General features: G+C 42.5%; 1 protein-coding gene across 1 annotated transcript in view; it reads left to right on the top strand.

Annotated features, from left to right (window-relative positions):
* CCT2 (chaperonin containing TCP1 subunit 2) overlaps nucleotides 1-16,571 on the top strand; it is a 39,069-nt gene that overhangs the window by 15,996 nt on the left and 6,502 nt on the right. Inside the window, exons 2-11 of the mRNA XM_026648943.1 lie at nucleotides 379-453; nucleotides 974-1,039; nucleotides 1,146-1,257; nucleotides 1,552-1,628; nucleotides 4,008-4,120; nucleotides 5,666-5,868; nucleotides 6,921-7,021; nucleotides 7,104-7,231; nucleotides 11,301-11,404; nucleotides 15,184-15,303. Of these exons, the coding sequence (XP_026504728.1) occupies nucleotides 379-453; nucleotides 974-1,039; nucleotides 1,146-1,257; nucleotides 1,552-1,628; nucleotides 4,008-4,120; nucleotides 5,666-5,868; nucleotides 6,921-7,021; nucleotides 7,104-7,231; nucleotides 11,301-11,404; nucleotides 15,184-15,303 (1,099 nt within the window). The remainder of the gene's footprint in view (nucleotides 1-378; nucleotides 454-973; nucleotides 1,040-1,145; nucleotides 1,258-1,551; nucleotides 1,629-4,007; nucleotides 4,121-5,665; nucleotides 5,869-6,920; nucleotides 7,022-7,103; nucleotides 7,232-11,300; nucleotides 11,405-15,183; nucleotides 15,304-16,571) is intronic.

Consider the following 16,571-nt stretch of genomic DNA (forward strand, 5'->3'; position numbering starts at 1 on the left):
AGTTTCCAGACAAATCTCCTTGTCACCTGTGCTCTGCAGGACAGAACAGGGCAGGAAATCTTATATTTGCTCTGGTAGATCATCTCAGCAAAGTTGGAGACAGCATTTGAGTCCTTTTGTGCCCCTGAGGTAATACATGTCTTTCTAAATTAAGAGGCTGTATATAGCATCAGTAAAGTGAAGATTTAAAAAAAAAAAAAGATTTAGATAAAAAGTGTGTTAAAGATTAATTCATTAAAATATTCCTGGGAATAGGGGATATTAAGTATTGTAATTCAACAATAACATAAAACATCATTTAATTTCAACTTATGTTTGTGAGGTGTTCTGAAAATGATGTGATAAAGCTAAATTACATTATGATTACTATTATTTCAGGCATCCCTTTCCCTAGCACCTGTGAATATTTTCAAGGCAGGAGCAGATGAAGAAAAAGCAGAGACAGCTCGGTTGGTGAGTTTATTTAAATATCAGCAGAATTGCTAATACCTTCTATAGTTAAGGTTGTCTGACAGTTTTCATTATAAGTAAGGCCCTGTGTAAATCACACTGTCATGGAGGGCATGGAAACCATGAAGAGACTTGTTGAAGTATAATTCTTTGAAGATTTCATCTGTACTGAGAATGCTCCAGCCTAAATTTGTAGGGATTGAGCAGGAGTTTCCATGGAGTTGCTGCTCCCAGCTTCTGTGGGTCATTGGGGTGCTGGGTACATGAACTGAGAATGGGCAGACAGAGCAGCATCTCTTGTGCTCTGAGTGACTCCTCTGCTGGCATCAAGGTTATGAGGAGAAGAAGCTGCCTGACTTCAGAGCCGGACCAGGGGAGGGAAAGGGATGGGATATGGTGGTGGAGGGAGTAGATCAGGACAAGTGGTTGTAATTCCTGACTCTGTTATGTTTTAATCTTCAGCTGCTTACTCTTATAAAATAAATGATGAATCCTTGTCTGATCTTGTTCACTTTTATTCCAGTCATCCTTCATTGGTGCTATTGCCATTGGAGACCTGGTTAAGAGCACTCTGGGACCTAAAGGCATGGTAAGATATCTGCAGGCTTTCAGACACCATATTTTTAACGGTCTTTGCAACTGTTAACACTGTGAAGTACATGTTCAAGCAGTATCCTAAATCTTGCATCCTGTAGGACAAGATTCTTCTAAGTACTGGAAGAGATGGCACAGTGACAGTAACCAATGATGGTGCAACCATCCTAAAATCTATTGGAGTTGACAACCCAGCTGCCAAAGTTTTGGTTGGTGAGTTTGACTAGATGTTTGTCATTACAATATTTGAAATCTCCTTGTAGGTCAATTATTAAATAGCATTTACTTTAGCAAACAAACAACCTCCTCTGAGCAAGTTTCTTTTGCTATGTAGCGGGCTGATAATATGACGCTCAGTTATTGCAATTAATCCTGCCCCTGGGTTTTTTAAAAACCCTGTTTTTGATTTCCAAACTAGTGTACCCATAATATACAATATTTGTAGTTAGTACTGAGCAGTACAGAATATTTGAATAAATAAACTAACATAGTAGTATTCTCTTTTAGATATGTCGATGGTTCAAGATGATGAGGTTGGTGATGGAACTACATCTGTAACTGTGCTGGCAGCTGAATTACTTAGGGTAATGAAACTTTTGTTTTTAAACATTTTCTACTATATCTGGTATGTGAGTGCTGTGATACCATAGACGGAGTAGGGTGCCGCCCAATAGAGTAAGCATTAGTGTATCACTTATCAAGTTGTTAAATACAGGAACAAAACTTAGATGCTGTCTGTGCTGCTTCTTGGGGGTATCCAGGGTTGTGAAACACCTTGCTACCTCCTACCCTTAATGTGAGGAAGTCTTGTCTGTGCCTGCTGTGTATCAGTTCTTTAACTTCACCAGTCTCTGGCAACGCAAGTACTACCTTCCAGGCCTCTGCCAGCCTCACTCTCTCTGTATAGGCGAGCAATAGGCACTCACCAACCCCCAAGTCCTCCAACCATTCCTCTGGAATGCCCACCCCCATTTCAATTAACATGTGGAGAACTCCGATTTGCTATTCCCAAAGGAGTAGTATTCACCAGCTTACAAGATTCAACTCAGGATCACCACCTTATTTTATACATAGCACTTTACTCAATCATAACGTGCATTCTAGAGCCTAAACTTAACTCACAAGGCCTCTGTGTCCTACATGATAGCTTGCCCCAAGTCTTTTTTCCAGTGCTTCAACCAAGTTGGCTGAGATCCCTGCTTCATAAGATCAAGCCAACTGGTGGCTTGTCCTCACAAATTAAAGGATAACTGGGGGTTCATCTGCACAGGTTACCAGGAAAACCACCAAAAACAAGTCTGGTTCGTCCAAACCACAAAAAGATCCCACCAAAAAAAAAAAATAGCAAGGGGCTAGCGGTTTGCTCATGGTGCCATGATGCTGAATGGGGCATAGTTCAAGAGGAGGGGGGTGGGGGGGGAGAAGCAGTCCCAGAGATGAGTGGGAGGTGCGGGGGGACTGTGGGTGCAACTGCATGAAAATGGCCTCCCATCTGCACAAAAACAAACCCAAAGCTGTTTATTATATGCTGTTTACTTCTAAACCGGATAATCTTTGTTGTGTTTTCCTGCAATCCCCACAATCTATTGAGTAACATTTTGCTCAGGCTGTAAATGGGCATCCATTGTGAGCCATACAACACTCAATGCACGTGACCAGGCACACAGAGATAAGCATCTCGTCCTTCCTGCCTGACAGGAGCATGTGGATCATCATCTGATAGCCTACCTTAACTCTTAGACCTAGATAACTTAACTTTTTCTCATATATTTTCTGTACATACATCTCATAGTTATGACCAGCGTGACACAGGCTATCATAAGAGATCTTGCATACTATTCTTTGGTTGACTAGTATGTAGACACCAGACCCAGAGGATCTCTGAAACCCTTATGTACCCCTATTCCCTATGGCAGTTGGCATTAAGAGATCCTTGGGTCACACTGTTCTGTTAATAGTTTTAGTATTTTAAACAACCGTATTCCTTATCTATTACTAATAACACCTTGAATTATTGCAATTGAAAGGATTTTAAAATAAACTTGCTTCCCCATTTATGTTGTCTTCCTCACCCAACTGATATGCAAAAAGAAACAGTGAAACTGCCTTTTTAATCGTATAATCAGTTCCACTTTCTGGCTTTTGCAGTTAGCAGAACGGTACAGTGTTTGATTGCAAACACTCCAGGAAAATATTCCTTTTAAATCTTTTTTCCCAGTGAATTAAGAAAAAGGAAACATTTTTGAGAGGCTTTGTAAATGATTGTTTTTGCAAGACCTACATTGATTTGGTAGTGCCTGTTTTAACCAGTTAAATGTCATCCTGTGTACTCTGAAGGCTACTGAGCTTTGACTCTCATGAGCTAGCCGTGGAGGGAGCTTCAGAGGCAAGGACCTCCTGCTAACAAAGCTCTGCAACAAGGCCTAGAGATTTTAGCTCCAGGAACTGACATCAAGAGCACCTGCTGATCTTAACTGAAATGACAGGGCTTAAGGTGAGAGATGATCTCTTGGGTAGCTGACTTCCAGGCCAACCAGGGCTTTGAAGATTTCTCACCAGCCCCCTGAGTTGCACCCATAAGTGAACAAGAAGCCAATGCAGAGCTTCGAGTAAGTGATACATTTTTAGAATAACTTGCTTGCCCATTCAAAATATAGCTATGGCTTGCACTAGACAAAGCTTCCAGATGATCTTCAAGGGCCACCCTAAATAAAGCACATTAGTTGCTTAGGTAGGAAATACTAGCAGCATGAATGACCACATCTGTATTTGTAGTATTAGAAGGTAAATATATATTTCCTAAATCATTCCTGTTAAGAGTATTCTGATCGTTTTGGCTGTCAGGTGGATTAAAAGTCTCCTTTTGATGTTGAAAAGATTCTAAATTTTCTTACTGAATAAATTGCCTTCCTCGCTTCAAATTTGACGTTGAAGTAAATTAATTATATGTTTTATGTTAATAGGAGGCAGAAGTATTGATTGCAAAGAAGATTCATCCTCAAACCATCATTGCAGGTTGGAGAGAAGCTACAAAAGCAGCAAGAGAGGCCCTTTTGAAATCTGCAGTGGATCATGGGTTAGTAAATGCCTTGCATTTGCAGTAGTAATCTTCTTTGGTTGTCCTGATTAATTTCTATGTAAACTGTCACAGATGGGTAGGACAAACTTAAAATATAATATGATATAAGCAATATTTTTTTGAATAGATGTTATCACAATTTTCTTTAGTTAAACTATAAAGGCTTTTCAAAAATAGACAAATTATCTTAAAATACTAAACGATGTAGCTGTTTAACTAGAATATAATTTGCCTTAAAAAATAATTTTCCCCTTCAACAAAATTTGCAATTTGTTCAGATTTTTCAGTGTGTACTGTAAACTTCTAGAGTGGTAGCCGTGTTAGTCTGTATCAGCAAAAAGAACGAGGAGTACTTGTGGCACCTTAGAGACTAACAAATGTATTTGAGCATAAGCGTTCGTAGGCAATATATATACACAATATAGTAATATATATACACGCACACACACACACACACGCGCACACACACTAAAGCCCACTTCATCAGATGCATGCAGTGGAAAATATAGTAGAAAGATATATGTGTGTGTGTGTGTGTGTATATATATTACTATATTGTGTGTATATATATTGCCCACGAACGCTTATGCTCAAATAAATTTGTTAATCTCTAAGGTGCCACAAGTACTCTTCGTTCTTTTTGCTGATACAGACTAACACGGCTACCACTCTAGAAGTTTACAGTACACACTGAAAAATCTGAACAAATTGCAAATTTTGTTGAAGGGGAAAATTATTTTTTAAGGCAAATTATATTCTAGTTAAACAGCTACATCGTTTAGTATTTTAAGATAATTTGTCTATATTTTTGAAAAGCCTTTATAGTTTAACTAAAGAAAATTGTGATAACATCTATTCAAAAAAATATTGCTTATATCATGGGGGGGGTTGCACATGCACACACAACATGAAAAAATGGAGGTTCCCATACCAACTCTAATGAGACTAATCGATTAAGGTGGGCTATTACCAGCAGGAGAAGAAAAACTTTTGTAGTGATAATCAGGATGGCCCATTTCAAATAGTTGACAAGAAGGTGTGAGTAACAGCAGGGGGAAAATTAGCATGGGGAAATAGTTTTTAGTTCGTGTAATGACTCATCCACTCCCAGTCTTTATTCAAGCCTAATTTAATGGTGTCCATTTTGCAAATTAATTCCAGTTCTGCAGTTTCTCGTTAGTCTGTTTTTGAAGAAATGTATAGGTGAAAGCATTATGTAAGTGCGAAGTGTCAGTAATATATGTATGCAGTAATGCAACAGGCCATATGTGGTTTGTTATCCATTGAGCACGAACTCCTTTTCAAGAGGTGCTTTTATTCAAATTCATATCCTAAGAGAAGAGTGCCTCATGTAGATAGGCATACAATGAACTATTTGCAAAGTGCAACTATTTTGCAGCTGCACATCACTTCAAAAATGTTGAGGAAAAATATATAACAATATATGTAAATCTGAGTGTAGTGGTTGTCAGTCAGTTGAATTGCTTCTTCAGTCCTGTCCGTTTAATTTTATTCACTTGGTTACATTGTGTTTGTTTTTAGTGATGATGAAATAAAGTTCCGTGAAGACTTAATGAACATTGCAGGGACCACGCTGTCCTCAAAACTACTTACTCATCATAAAAATCACTTTACTAAACTAGCAGTGGAAGCTGTTCTTAGACTGAAAGGATCTGGTAATTTGGAAGCTATCCATATTATCAAGAAACTAGGTGGAAGTCTGATAGACTCTTACTTAGATGAAGGTATGTTTTTATTCAGTGACCATGTATTTGAGAGTTGAAATTAATCCTATATGTGAGATATATGCATCTGTCTGTGCTTCAGGAAACATTGCTATGGTATTGGTAGGTGAATCTATACAAATTTTTGACACACTTTAGAATGGGAGTGGGCAAACTTTTTGTCCCTAGGGCCACATCGGGTACAGAAATTGTATGGAGGGCTGGGTAGGGAAGGCTGGGGGAGGCTATGCCTCCCCAAACAGCGAGGCATGGCCTGGCCCCTGCCCCCTATCCAGCCCCCCGGAACCCTCATCCAACTCCCCCTTCTCCCCACCCCTGACTGCCCCCTGGTACTCCCACATCCTCTCCAAACACCCCTGCTCTCTGCCCCCTGGGACGCCCGTCCCCTATCCAATCCCCCCTGTTCACCCCCTGACTGCTCCCCTGGGGCCCCCATCCAACCCTCCCTGCTCTTCCTGCCCCACGTTACCAGTGGGGTGGGGGAAAGAGGGGCTCAGTCCTTTCCCTGTGCATTTCCCCTGCTCGTTTGGCTGCTCTCCCTGGCAGTCGGGCAGGGCTCGCTCCCTGTCTGGGCTTGGATGCTGGGGACAGGGGCCAAGCATGCTGGAGGGTGGACGGGGGCCCTGGGTTGTTCTGCCCCTGTCACCGGTAGCAGGGCCAGGCCCCTTGATGGCTCCCACTGCTCCCCGCCCCCTGACTGCGCCGCCCTGGAGCACCAGGTCTGGCGGCGCTATAGCCATGCCGCCCGGCTGGAGCTGCAGCCACGCTGCCCAGGTGCTGGGGGAACTGTGACTGCGAGGGAGGGGAGCAGAAGAGGAGGGGCCAGGGGCTAGCCTGCACCCCACTCACCGCGCTGCCAGGGAGTTGGACTGGCTCCTCTGCAAACCTGTCCTGACTCCACTCCCTGGCAGGAGCTCGGGGGCCAGAGGGAGGGGTCCTGCAGGCCGGATGTGGCCCACGGGCCGTAGTTTGCCCCCCTCTGCTTTAGAATAATAGTCCTTTTCCCATTTTTAGGCCTGCTGAGTTTTTTACTACTTTCTCTTTCACTACAGGCTTTCTGCTAGATAAAAAGATTGGCGTCAACCAGCCAAAAAGAATTGAAAATGCAAAGATACTTATTGCAAACACTGGTATGGATACAGATAAAATTAAGGTAGGTGATTAATATAATAGAAGTGGTCTTTATAAATTGAGATAAATTTCAAATAAATCTTACATCTTTGTTTTTAATTTAGGTCTTTGGCTCTCGTGTAAGAGTGGATTCGACAGCAAAGGTAGCAGAAATAGAACAAGCAGAAAAAGAAAAAATGAAAGAGAAGGTTGAACGTATTCTTAAGCATGGAATAAACTGCTTTATTAACAGGTATGTATTTATTGTGGAAGGAATAAGGTATGTGACTGTCCCCCACACGTTCTCTATTATTAAAAGCTTGCTGCTTCATAACTTTTTTAAGACCCAGCTCTCTCTACTCACACACATAAGATTCATCCAGCCATTTATTGTCAGACTTCTTATTTATTGTAACGTCTTCACTGAGTCCAATATCACTCCTTGCCCACCCCGTTCCACTCCATGCAAAACACAATTGCTAAGTAATTTCCTTACCTGTCATTCTGACTGCGCCATGCCCCCTACCTTTTAAATCCTTCCATTCGCTCTCCCTTGTCCCTTGCATTATGTTGAAGCTGCTTGTGATTGAGTACAAGAATCTATTTATATCTACCTCATATCTTCTGAATAGTCTTTGGCCCAGATCCTCAAAGCTATTTAGGCACCTAACTCCCATGACACCTCTTGTGACTGGTACTCCAGCTCTCTGTGTAGTGTTCATGCCATTTGCTACATATAGAACACCTTTTCTGAGCTGGTCTGCAGAGCCGCCGCCTTCTTCTTTTTAAACATTCCTTAAGATCTACTTCTTTTGTGATACCTACAATAAACAACTGACTATAAGTTGATCTCTTTATTTATCCATCTCATATACTTATCACTGAGGACTTGCCATTTGTAGGCTGTGATCTTTTGAATAGTAAAACCGATGAGGCTGTACTCTTGCTGAAAGACTCACAAGCAACTCAAAGATCTCTGTGAGTCTACATGCCTGCACCAAGAAGGAATCAGGCTAGACCACAAATGTAGTCTAAGCAGAGGTACCAAAGAAAGACACTCTGCCTTCCCTTCATTGGCTACTCACCCTGCGGCTACATCAAGGCAGTTAATTGACATCTTGGTTGAGAGCAGTTTACAACATCTGGAGGATCTTTACTCATCCTGCCCATCCCTAAGGGGTAGGGTATTCTATACAATTTCAGTCTCCCTACCTCCCACCCTCCTTCCCCATCCCTTTTTCAGGGACTTCTCTCACGAAAGACAGTTAAGTCTGAAGAAAAAACAGGACTGGTGCCCAATTCTAGACTTTCTCTGGTGCTTCAGATAGCCTCTGTAATCCCTTCCTTAGATCTCAAGGACTGGCTTGCAGCTCTTGAGCTGCAAGATGCCTCTTTTCATATAACAGTCCATTCAACTCATAGGAAATGTCTGAGATTCCAAGTGATAAATTCCCACTATCAATACAGAGTTCTGCCATTCCAACTATCAACAGCGCTAAGGGTCTTCAACTGCCTGGCTGTGGTAATGGCAGCTCACATGAAAAAGTAAGGAATCATTTGAGTGAAATCAACACATGTAGGTGACTCTGTTGACCTGATTCTTCAGCTGTTCACTACCCTGGGACTTGATCAATAAAAAAGTTGATTCTGTTGTCAACCCAGAGGGTAGACTTCAAAGGGGCATTGCTAGTTTCGATAACACCGAAGGCTTATCTGCTTTAGGACATATTCAGTACCATAGTGGATCTCACCAACCAGCTGCAGGCTCATCCTTAAACATGAATAAGAACATAGGGGCCTAGTGAGCCAGAAGTCACACGGCCCCTTGGATACATGTCACAAAGCATGCCAGACTTCACCTATGCTCTATGCAAAAATCTGTGCATCTGCCCAGTAAATGTCACATAAACGTTAAAGTGCAAGACCCCCCCAGAAGTCCTACTGTAACTGGTGAAAGAATCCTCTAAATGTAAAAGGGGGTACCTTTTATCACTGTTGCCATCCAGTACACTAATGACACATGCTTGAACTCACCAAGATCATCTCCAAATCCAAGGCCTCTGGACTCCTGAAGATGCTTGCCTTCACATAAATGTACTGGGGTTGAAAGCAATTCATTGGACATGCACAGCATTCCTTCCCATATTGAGAGGATTGATGGTCTAGATATAACAGATAACATGACAGCAATGTCTTGTATAAACAGGCAGGAAGGAGCACGATCGTTTCCCTTTTATCATTAAGCTGTCCACCTCAGCAGTTGGTGTGTGCCACAAAATCACTCTGGTTGCCCTTCATTTACTAGGCTTGCGGGATGTCCTGACAGACTGCCTGAGAAGGCAGTTCACAAATGATCATGAATGATCTGTTAAAGACCCCATCACACAAGATATCAACAACTGGTCACTTAGCCATAGACTTACCTCAAATGAGAACAAGAAGTGTGTCGGGGAGGTCTGAGTCTGGGCTTCCTATCAGATGCCTTCCTCATTCCCTTAACATCAGGAATAAAGTACACACCCTACCCACCAATCCCATTAATACCAAGGGTCTTAAGCGAGTTCAGACAGTGCTCAGCTGTAGTAATCATGCTGACTCCAGCTTGGCCAATGAAGTTTTCATTATCAGACCTGCAGAATCTATCCACTCATCCTCTTCTTCCAGACATAATCTCCCAGAACCAGGGACAGGTTCTCCATCTGGACCCAGCTTTGTTATCGCTGACAGTGTGGATACTGACTACCTAATCATGACTTAAGAGGAGCTATTCTGCTGAGGTCCAGAATATACCAGTTCATGAATAGGAAAGACTGCTAAGTTTACTCATTCAGCCAAGTGGAAAAGATTCTCTATTTGGACCCAACAATGCCAATTCTCTCCCTTAGACTCAGATATTGCTATTTTGGGCCACCTTTTTATTGCTGAAGAACTCAGGGCTATCTTATCAGCTCATTAAGAGTTCACTTGGCAGCAGTATCAGCCAACCATCTCTCCCATGCAGGGTCATGTGGTGGTCTCCCACCTGATGATAGCTAGATTCTTTAAGGCCTTATGTGGATGTGTTTCCCCTCAGTCAGGGAGTCATCTCCTCCTCAATATAGTGGAGGTGGGATTGATATAATGGCTCTACCTTTTGAGACTCTGTTGACCTGCTCACTTTACCATTTGTTTATGAACACAGCCTTCTTGGTGCCAATATGTGACTAAAGGAGAAATTCAGGCACTTATAGCTAATCTGTGTACACTACATTCCATAAGGACAGCGTGACCCTTAGGCTTTACCTGAAATTCTTGCGGAAAGTAGACTCACGCTTCCATCTAAATAAAGTGATCCATCTGTCTGTCTTTTTTCCAAAACCCCACTCTAACCAAGGGCAAGTCAAGCTACACTCTCTAGATGTACTTAGGGCACTGTCGTTCTGTCTAGACACAACTAAACTTTTCAAGAATTCCCCAGACTATGTGTACATTTGCAGATAGGATGAAGGGAAAGGCAGTATTTGCCCAGAGGTTATTTAACTGGATTCACAGTTGCACTAGGCCATGCTATGAAACAGCCAGACAAGATCTACCAGTAAAGATTGGAGCCCATGCCAGGTCCTAGGCAGCTACTGTGTACCAACCTGAGACCTATAGGGCAGCTACATGTGCTTGGTGCACATTTATACAACATTACTCCCTTGTAGAAGTATCAAGAACTGATGTGTGCTTTGGCAGACCTGTTCTGTGGTAGGTGTTCAGATACTTACATCACCCACCTATGCTCCAGGTTACTGCTCTTGAGTCACCAGAAGTGGAATACGTACCACCTGCTCTCCTTTCCTGTACTACAGAACCTTATGCGAATTGGATTCTGTATTGGGGAAGGAACTCAGGATATTTGGGACCACTCTTCCCTTTATTCCCTTGGGTGGGGGGATCATGAGGACAACTACAGTGCAGGCGCAGTCCCAACAGACACAGCCAAGATAATCTGAATTTGAGCCTTTGGGTGTACGTGCACCAGAAGTGGAATATATCTTGATAACCCATTTTAAAGAACCACAGTTAGAAAAACAAGTTACGTTACAGTGTCTTAGTTTCCAGTTACGCCCCTAGAATTTGTCTGACTCTTCATGCTTTGTGCAGGGACGTTTTCTCCATGTTTGGGAAGTGCCTCGCACCCTGAGTGCTTTTGCAATCTAAAGTATAAATAATAATTCCATTCAAAATCCATTTCTGTTCATGTTGAGAAGCAGGTTTATTTCTGTGGCTATCACGTAATTTTGATGAAAGATGCAGTCTTTCGATAGCATGAATATGTGTGTGTGCTTCAATTGTAGGCAACTGATTTATAACTATCCTGAACAGCTGTTTGGTGCTGCTGGTGTTATGGCTATTGAACATGCAGACTTTGCAGGAGTAGAACGTCTGGCTCTTGTTACAGGTATAGAGAAGAGTGTTGCATCATAGAAGTATGTCCTGAGTGTTGACATATCAGTAATTCATTTTCTCCTAAATGTTAATGTGTGATTCCATAGTTGATACAACTTGCCTTTAACTTTTCATTTTAAGAAAAGCAGTTAATGTAAAAAGCGGTGGAGTTATATGAACATATTTTACTTGGGAGGGTGGGGTGTGGGGGAGTTAAATACAAAAAAAACCCTGAAGATCTTTCTCTCCAGGTAAAATCTACCCAAAAGTAATTACTATTTTATCAGGGATGAAACCTCGTGCTCTTGGTGTCCCTAAACCTCTGTCTGCCAGAAGCTGGGACTGGACAATGGCATGATGGATCACTCAATAATTGCCCTGTTCTGTTTATTCCTTCTGAAGCATCTGGCACTTGGCCACTGTCAGAAGGGGGGATACTGAGGTAGATTGAGCATTGTTCTGACCCAGTATGGCCATTCTTATGTTCTTGATGGCTTTTGGCCTCTAAAATAAATTGTTTTGCTAATGGCTAGCTATCTACGTCCCAGTGAGTACTATTGTCAGCAAAGAAGAGATGGAAACTGAGCTGAACTATCTTCAGTTTACTCTGCTTTAAATTTAAACTTACTGTTGTCATTTGGCACTAGCTCATGAGCCCTGCATTATCATAGCATGCTGATAAATGTACTTTTTTAGGCTTTTCAGATTTGATAGGGATCAGACTTTATTTTAAAGGTTATCTGTAAATAACTTCAAAAAAAAAATCTTCAGAATTATGTTTTTGGTACCCTAAGTAACCAATATAGAATGTCTGAAAGAAATGTGGGATAGGTCTGCTGCAGATAGGCCTTGCTAGGTATAGCATTGTTTGGTTTTTGGGAAGTATAAGTAGTCTAGTTACAATAGTATGTAAAATAAATTAAATATCCCAACAGAAGTATGATTAAGATTGTATTGTTTAAAGATCATATAGGTTTGTATGTAGTGATCATACTGTAGCTGTATATCACTCGCTTAGCATACTATAAAACAGTGGTACGATAGTCTAAAAAGAGCTACACTCATGTTAGTCAAGCATTAGAGTGAAATAAATAGTTGGGTACTGGATATGTTTTTCATGTAGCAGATCAATCAAATAATTGGATTTAATTCAAAATTTAAAGTAATACAGTCGTGTCTTTATCAGATCTCACAGTGCTTTTCAGAGGTGAAACAAACATATACTTCTAGACTCTGTTCTTAATATTTTGGTGCCAGGAGTCTGGAGTTTCACAATATATAGTGTTGAATTTCCCAAATTCTTCAAAGCTGAGCCTCTGCTTCAGGAAAATGAAACCAGTTGTATCCTACCATGTAGTGATAAAGGCCTTCATGTTTTAATGTATACATCTTCCCGACTCCTGTGCCCTCCACATTCTTTGGGAAGTGGTGGAAACTTCGTCACCTTTCTTACATGGTTTGAGCAGTGAAAAAAGTATCAACATTAATTGTCATCATTGACATCTGAGTTAGCACCCATTGAAAAGGATGGAACAGTCCAAGCCTTGGAGGTATTGTTTCAGGTTCTCTGTAAACTCAAACTTCTTTGCACTGGTTTCAGTTTAACAGTTTGGCGTTGTTGTTACTAAAGGGAAAAGGTGTATTCTCAGCTCAAGCTAGCTGACTAGTTATCTAACAAGGTGAAATCCTATTGAAGACGAGACAGTTTGTAGCATTCGTGTGAGTTAGCAGGTCAAGTTAAAGATTATGGGGAGCCTAATCTTTAACTTGACTACCTAACTTGTATGTAAAAATTACAAACTGCCTTGTCTTCCCTAGGATTTTACATCATGTTAGATAACTCCAGTTAGACCCCCCCTCACACACCTTTTTTTTTCCTTAGTGAAAACACACACCCTTTAAAGACTGACTTTATGACTATAAAATTAGTCCCCATGTTTTTTTAAAAAAAACATGAAAGTGGAGACTCTGGGAATCAACTGAGATGTACAGTCCTGCCACCAATTTTAGGAATTTTAGGTTACTATTAGTAGCTAAAGGAAGCTTCAGATCTTCCAAGACTTGACCTAGATCAGGGGTCGGCAACCTACGATATGTGTGCCAAACATGGCACGCAAGCCGATTTTGAGTGGCACGCAGCTCCCTGCCGCGCCCCCAGCCCCACTCAGCCCTCCCGCCCACCGCTCTCCCCTGCGGGGGCAGGAGACAGAAGCTTGGTTCTGCAGCAACCAAGCTTCCCCCCTCCCCCGCTTCTTCCCCCAGCATGGTGCTTTCCGGCCCCTCCTCCTCTCCTTCCCTGCGCCAATCAGCTGATGGCCCTAGCGAGGGGGAGGGGAAAGAGCGGCAGCATGCACACAGCTCCGTAGAGGACGCAGAGAGAGGTAGGGAGGGAGCCCGGGGAAAGTGAGTAGAACAGGGCATATCCCTTCCAGCCCCCTGCCAGGAGCCGCTCAGGGCAGGGGGCTGGGAGCACCCACATGAGCCGAGCACCCCAGCCTTCTGCCCTGCACCCCCACAGCCCCATCCCTCTGCCCTGCACCCACATACCCCAGCCTTCTGCCCTGCACACCCCAACACACCCCCAACCTTCTGCCCTGCATCCCCCCCAGCCATCTGCCCTGATCTCTGAACAACAACAACCAACACCCCCCACCCCCCCCAAGGTCTGGGGTCCCTGCCGCAGGCCCTTATCAGCCCGCTGCTGGCCTAGGTGAACAGAACCCCAGGCTGGCAGCGAGCTGAGCAGGCTGGTGGCATAAGATCAGCATTTTAATTTAATTTTAAATGACGCTTCTTAAACATTTTGAAAACCTTGTTTACTTTACATACAATAGTTTAGTTATATAATATAGACTTATAGAAAGAGACCTTCTAAAAACGTTAAAATGTATTACCGGCACACGAAACCTTAAATTAGAGTGAATAAATGAAGACTCGGCACACCACTTCTGAAAGGTTGCCGACCCCTGACCTAGATGTTACCCGGGGTTCTTTCAACCAAGAGCTTTGGGTTGAAACTTTTACTTTGTGCAAGGTGGTGTCAGAATATAAATCAGGGGAGACACGGCCGTCCGACCAATAGATGGCTGGCACAAACAGGACAACACAAGAGTGCTTCACTTAAAGCTACACTTTACTTAGTCTCAAGCAGTTACACACGTCCACAACAGATTAGTAAAACACCCCCAACCCTGGATAATTACCAAAGCTGAGCGTGGCTCTCGAGTGAAACAGCAGCAGGATTCTGGTGGCCAAATCTTCAGTCTGCTGGTGGGGTCCGCAAGATGTATCCAGAGGGAGAGTCCAAAAAGAGTCCCCAAACGAGTCCAACTATCTCAAGCTTTTTTCCCCTTATTTATACATTAGTAATAGAATGACATGTCCCTTAAAGAAAACTTGTAAAGTAAGCAGTTTCAATGGTCAAGCAAGAGGTTCCTTCTGATTATTGATTAACCAGGTGTGGGTTTTCCCAGAGTTTGCAGCCTTGAGACCCCAATAGACATTCCTGGGGCACATCCTGCTCTTTTAAAATGCATGTATCAGCAGTTTCAACACAATTCTTATCAGGAAGGACGCGGGGTCAAGCTGCCCTTTCTGTGGCACCCCAAACCCCCTCCCCTCCTGCCTTGGTCAAGCTGAGACTGCTGAATGGCCAATTTACAGTTTACTGACTAGGCTGCCTTTAACAATAAGCCATAGTGGTTTCAGGCTCTTTACTGGTTTGCCAAAGTCTCCCCGTAAATAGACTGTAACCAAACAAACAAGTAGTTTAACATGAACATACATTCATAGGTGGTGAAATTGCCTCAACCTTTGATCACCCAGAGCTGGTAAAACTAGGAAGTTGCAAGCTTATTGAAGAGGTTATGATTGGAGAAGATAAGCTCATTCACTTCTCTGGTGTAGCTATGGGTAAGTGTTTTACCATTAACCAACCATTATAATTTCATTCATTTATCACTAGGACCCATCCAATTTCACAGCTATGAAAAATGCGTCACGGACCATGAAATCTGGTCTCTGGTGTGCTTTTACCCTATCCTATACAGATTTCACAGAGGAGCCCAATGTTTCTCAAACTGGAGGTCCTGACTCAAAAGGGGGTTGCGAGGGGTGTGTTTGTGTGTGTGTCTCAAGGTTATTGTAGGGGAGTCGTGGTATTACCACCCTTACTTCTAACCACCAGAGGAGGGTGGTTAGAAAGTGCTGGCTGCTGGCCAGGCATCCAGCTCTGAAGGCAGAGCCCTGCCAGCAGCAGTGCAGAAGTAAGGGTGGCAATACCAGACCATGCAATCCTTCCTTCTGCGCTGCTGCTGGCAGTGGCATTGTCTTCAGAGCTGGGTTCCCAGCCAGCAGCTGCTGCTCTCCGGCTGCCCAGCTCTGAAGGGAGCGCTGCTTCCAGCAGCAACGTAGAAGTAAAGGTGACAATACCGCAGTCCCCCTACAATAACCTTGCAAACCCCTCCCACCCCCCCTTTTGGGTCAGTATTCCTACAGTTACACCACAGGGAAATTTCAGATTTAAATACTTGAAATCATGAAATTTACAATTTTAAAAATTCTATGACTGAAGTTGACGAAAATGGCATGTGAATTTGGTAGGGCCCTATTTATCACTAACCATTATATTTAAACTGTTCATTAAGTGGTTGTCATTAGAATAGATACTTTAGATGCACCATGTGGCAAGTAACATTTCGTCTTTAAAAGCTTGGCCAACACTAAGGCCCTGGTCCTGCAAAGATATGTACATAGGTTTAATTTTACTGAATTGTTATGTACATTCATAAGTGTTCGCAAGATTGGGACCTAAGACTGTGTCCCCACCCCCCTTTTGGTAAATAAAACAGTGGTGAGGCAAGTGGCAACCTGTTAGCAGGAATCTTCTAGAATAGATTTCAATAACTTTCATTAACCAGAAAGTGCCAATACTTCTGATCTATATGTAGTTTATCAAATTATTTCTTTGCTATCTGATGCTTCTAAGTTAACTATTTATTTTGTGAAGAAATACTGCATATTCTGTAGTAGGACATGGATGAAAATGGCATGGTTAATGGAGTTCATTAGAAATTTTCATTTGTACTTTGCAACAGAGGGTCCTGTGGCACCTTTAAGACTAACAGAAGTATTGGAGCATAAGCTTTCGTGGGTGAATGCCCACTTCATCAGACGCAAGT

This window comes from Terrapene carolina, unplaced genomic scaffold, assembly GCF_002925995.2.
Source record: "Terrapene carolina triunguis isolate 2854851 unplaced genomic scaffold, T_m_triunguis-2.0 Scaffold68, whole genome shotgun sequence".
Lineage (NCBI taxonomy): Eukaryota > Metazoa > Chordata > Testudines > Emydidae > Terrapene > Terrapene triunguis.